This window comes from Empidonax traillii, unplaced genomic scaffold (assembly GCF_003031625.1).
Source record: "Empidonax traillii isolate 1590-97213 ecotype Southwest subspecies unplaced genomic scaffold, ASM303162v1 scaffold713:size524338, whole genome shotgun sequence".
In the NCBI taxonomy this organism is placed as follows: Eukaryota; Metazoa; Chordata; class Aves; order Passeriformes; family Tyrannidae; genus Empidonax; species Empidonax traillii.
The window spans coordinates 500,559-504,663 of NW_020955906.1; the positions used below are offsets into that span (position 1 = coordinate 500,559).

The window sequence follows — 4,105 nt, forward strand, 5'->3', positions numbered from 1 at the left end:
AGGGGCACCCAGATGAAACCAAAGAGTTCAAAACGTCTTCTAAGCACTGCAAATCTGAACAGTCTTTTTCTTCCAGGTCCACTGGTTCACCAGAAATTCCTCTTCCATCTAGAGCTGTTAGCTGCGGCAATGCCTGAAGAACAGTTTCTCTGTAACCTTGAGGAAAAGACCACAGGTAAACTGAAATCAGTCTCCCAAGATGTCTAGTGTATTTCAGGTATGTAATCCTAAAGGATTCACTGCATTTTTAATATAAGAAAAAAAAAGTAGGGAGTTATCTACAATTGTCTCATCTTTCCCCATCCATGGCATTCAACAGACAACATTACAAACTAAATGAATTAGGAAACTATAGGCCTGGTCCTGATCTACACTGGGATTTCCCAACCATCATCAGCACACTCCAGTTGCACAGACAACCTTTTAATATCATACTGCACAAAAACACTTGTATCAAATGAAAGGATAGACAATTGTAATGGAAAGGCAAGTTCTGAAATAGCTTAGATAACTTGTCAGTGAATGAAATAAGGCATTATGAAACTGTAAAGCACTGAAGTTAACTTGCTTTAAATTAATGGAATTTGGGCTTCTTAACAGTGCAGTTTTGAAAGTTAGTGTCACCAAAGACATGTGAAGAGCTATGTAAATGCTTGCTGAAGAAAACTAGTGGAATTTTCTAAGTTATCCAGACAACTTTAATAGTCCTGTTACTGTTTCCATAGTGCCTGAATGCATCTGTAAAACATTTGCTTTTGAAAATATTACTTAAAACTTAATTTGGCTTTCCTCTAGTACCTCTGAGGTTTCTTTCTAACTGTACATATATTACACCTGTATCAGTTACATGCTCATTATATAGTTTCTATTTTGTATTATTGCATTATTCCTACTGTTCTATTCTTTCTAATGAAATTATCTTTGAGCTCTCCCAGAAGTATCAATCCTGTGCTTCTAGCTTTCTGAAGATTTTCCCCTCTCAGATATATACACAGAGAAAGAAAACAAAAAAAAAATCCTACACCAAAATACAATTCTACAATTTAACTTGTTTGAAAACAAGGTGTAACATTTAAATAGCAGGAAAAACCTATCCCCAAAGCAGAAGCGCTAAGCAACCCAACTGAAAGTGATATATCCACGTGCAGTCTCCAACTTGTCTCCATGCTGCCTAGTGAAACCCCTGCCTACTCTTTTGATACAAATGCCAATTACTGTAGAGTATTCTAGACTCTGCCACTACTAACTGAAGCTGTGGGAAAAGAAGGAAAAGCAAATTATGCTACTGATTTTTCCCTTGCGGTCTCTATCAGTAGCAGACTCTACTTCCCATACCTGCCCTCTTTCTATGTAGTTCAATATCTCAATGTACATTCTTTGGATTCTCCGCCTACCCACTTATAATATTAATACTCCTTTCCTTCTATTTCTGCAATATTTTCTGTTTCCATCACTTTCCCACCTTAACCTAAAATAATATCACAGAATCATAGAATGGTTTGGATTGGAAGAGACCTTAAAGATCATCTAGTTATCCCACCCCCTGCCAGGGGGGGCAGGGACACCTTCTGCTAAACCAGGTTGCTCCAAGCCCATCTAACCTGGCCTAGAATACACTTCCAGGGATAGAGCATCCACAGCTTCCCTGAGCAACATGTTCCAGTGTCTCATTACCTTCACAGTAAATAATTTCTTATTAATATCTAATCTAAACCAACTCTCAGTTTGAAGCCATTCCCCCTTGTCCTGTCAATACACGGAAAAGAGTCTCTCTCCATCTTTCTTGTTGTCTCCCTTCAGGTACTCAAAAGCCACAATTAGGTCACCCCAAATATTTCTCTTCTTCAGGCTGAACAATCCCAGTTCTCTCAGCCTTTCCTCACAGGAGAGGTGCTCCATCCCTCCAATCTTCGTGGCACTCCTCTGCATTCAGAAGTGAAAATGTTGAGCCTTATCTAACCATACAACATTACAATTTTAAGAATATGCCTGCGGGAAAAAGATTTTTTTTCATGGAAAATGAATTAATTTTGACAGAATTCGGATTTCACAGGCCGGCCAGCTTATGAATGAATTTGCAAACTTCACAACATGGCTCACAGCTTAAAGGAAATGACTGGCCTAATGAGCACAAAGTATCCACCTAACATGAGATCTTACCTGCTGTGTGACAAACTGGATTGGCTTTTCCGTTTTTTTCCAGCGTGAGGTTTGTCAAAGAGTGCAGCCCCTTTGTGCACTGAAGTAAGTGAATAACATTGCTTACACAGTTGCTGTGAAGCTCAATATGGCTAATCTTATATCTGGTTCCGTGAAGGGATCGAAGTCCTGGAAATTTGAGAAAAAAAACGCAGAAACAACAAAATAATGTTTTCTGCTGCAGTCCTAGACTAAGGGATTTAGAACAAATGGCAGCTTGTTCAAAAAATATTCGGTAAATAATGTATCATAACTAGAAATGAGAGAAGAACACTTGTTCCATATGCTTGTCTATTATATGTTAATTAGCCATGGTACTCTACCACATAGTACAACACTTAAGCCAGTTAGGAGAGCTAACTGTAAAGAAACACATTAGTTTCTGGCTGTTAAAAAGTGTGTAAAAATAAACATTTTCCTTGAAGTTTCATTTTATACCTCAGTTCATTAACAATTGTTACCAATGTTCTTTTTCATTTTCTATTACAAATTCTCTTGATCCTGTAGCATAAAATCTCACAAGCAACAACTGACGATTTTAACAAACAGATATAGATGAGAACTTCTGTAAGTTGCATTTTTGGAAATAAGTCTGAAATGTTTACTGTGCTACTTTCTGAAAAAGCTTGGCCTTAACAAACACGGGAGATAAATTCCAGCTTAAAACAATCTGTGGTGTTAGAAACTTGATAGCTGAGAGGAGCAGTAACTGCCACTTTTATTAGAATTACTCGGTGAATTAGCATTTAAGTACTAGAAACTTTTCAAAATACACTTGGTCAAGTTTTTCAAAATTAAAGTGAGACAAATACTTTGTACTGCACTGCACTTGGCAAAGGCACTTACCAGAGAGATCGTGTATGCGATTATATGACAAGTTCAGCACAGTTAAATTAAAGAGTTTTTCCAGTCCTAAACAAAATGAAATAGAAACCGTAAGATTTTCAGAAGAATGCGCTGTTTTCATAATGACAAGCTTGCAAGTGAGCCTTAAAAGATCATAACTACAAATTATGACATTACATAATTATTATTACTATGATTATGACTATATTAAACTGTAATACCAATAGTAATCAGGTTTTCCTTCTAAATTAAGGCATTTTGTCACAATAAAGCTTATGAAGACTATATAGACTGATTTTAAAATTCACATTATAATATAGTTAGTAGCTCATACTAACTTTGCATAACCTTAATTATATGCAAACATTCCAGAAGCAACCTCCAAGACAACTCTTAAAAAACTTTCGTGAGTTTCTAAATGGACAGAAATAAACATTGCCGACCCTCCACTTTGGTTATCAGGTTACAGGATAAGCTCAGGGTGCGCAGGTTCGCCAGGGAGCCGAGCCCCTCGATCCGGCGGATCTGGTTCGAGGACAGATCCAAATGCTTCAGGTTGCGGAGGTAGCCGAGCCCTTCGATCCTGGCGATGCGGTTGCAGTGGGCATTGAGCGTGTGCAGGTCCGAGCTCAGGGACACATCCAGCAGGCTGCGGAGGACAGGGGGCTCGCTCAGCCGGGCAGCTCCGCTCCCGGGCCGCCCCTCACCCTCCGGCCCGTCCCTCACTCACCTCTTAAGGCCCCTATCCATGAGGCTGAGCTCGCCGGGAACCCCCGCCATCCCGCCGGGCCCCGCGCAGACCGCTCCTCGCTTCAGACCTCCCTCGCCTTCCACGGCGACGCTCCCGCCTCACGGCCGGGACACAACCGCCTCACGGCTCCGCCGCCTTCCCGCTCCCGCCGCTCCCGGAGCCCGCGCAGCGCGGCAGCCGAGCCTGCGGGGCAGCGTGGGCACGGACCCCGCCGCTTCCTGCCGCTTCCTGCCGCTTCCTGCCGCTTCCTGCCGCTTCCTGCCGCTTCCTGCCGCTTCCTGCCGCTTCCTGCCGCTTCCTGCCGCTTCC

At 41.7% G+C, this 4,105-nt stretch overlaps 1 protein-coding gene across 1 annotated transcript in view; it reads right to left on the minus strand.

The window, feature by feature from the left end:
* The window catches only part of LRRCC1 (leucine rich repeat and coiled-coil centrosomal protein 1), a 19,346-nt gene extending 15,459 nt beyond the window's left edge, over positions 1-3,887 (minus strand). The window contains exons 1-4 of the mRNA XM_027900153.1: positions 3,776-3,887; positions 3,489-3,694; positions 3,046-3,111; positions 2,161-2,328 (exon numbers count right to left, since the gene is read on the minus strand). Of these exons, the coding sequence (XP_027755954.1) occupies positions 2,161-2,328; positions 3,046-3,111; positions 3,489-3,694; positions 3,776-3,825 (490 nt within the window). The 5' untranslated portion in view covers positions 3,826-3,887. The remainder of the gene's footprint in view (positions 1-2,160; positions 2,329-3,045; positions 3,112-3,488; positions 3,695-3,775) is intronic.
* Between the last annotated feature and the right edge of the window lie 218 nt (positions 3,888-4,105).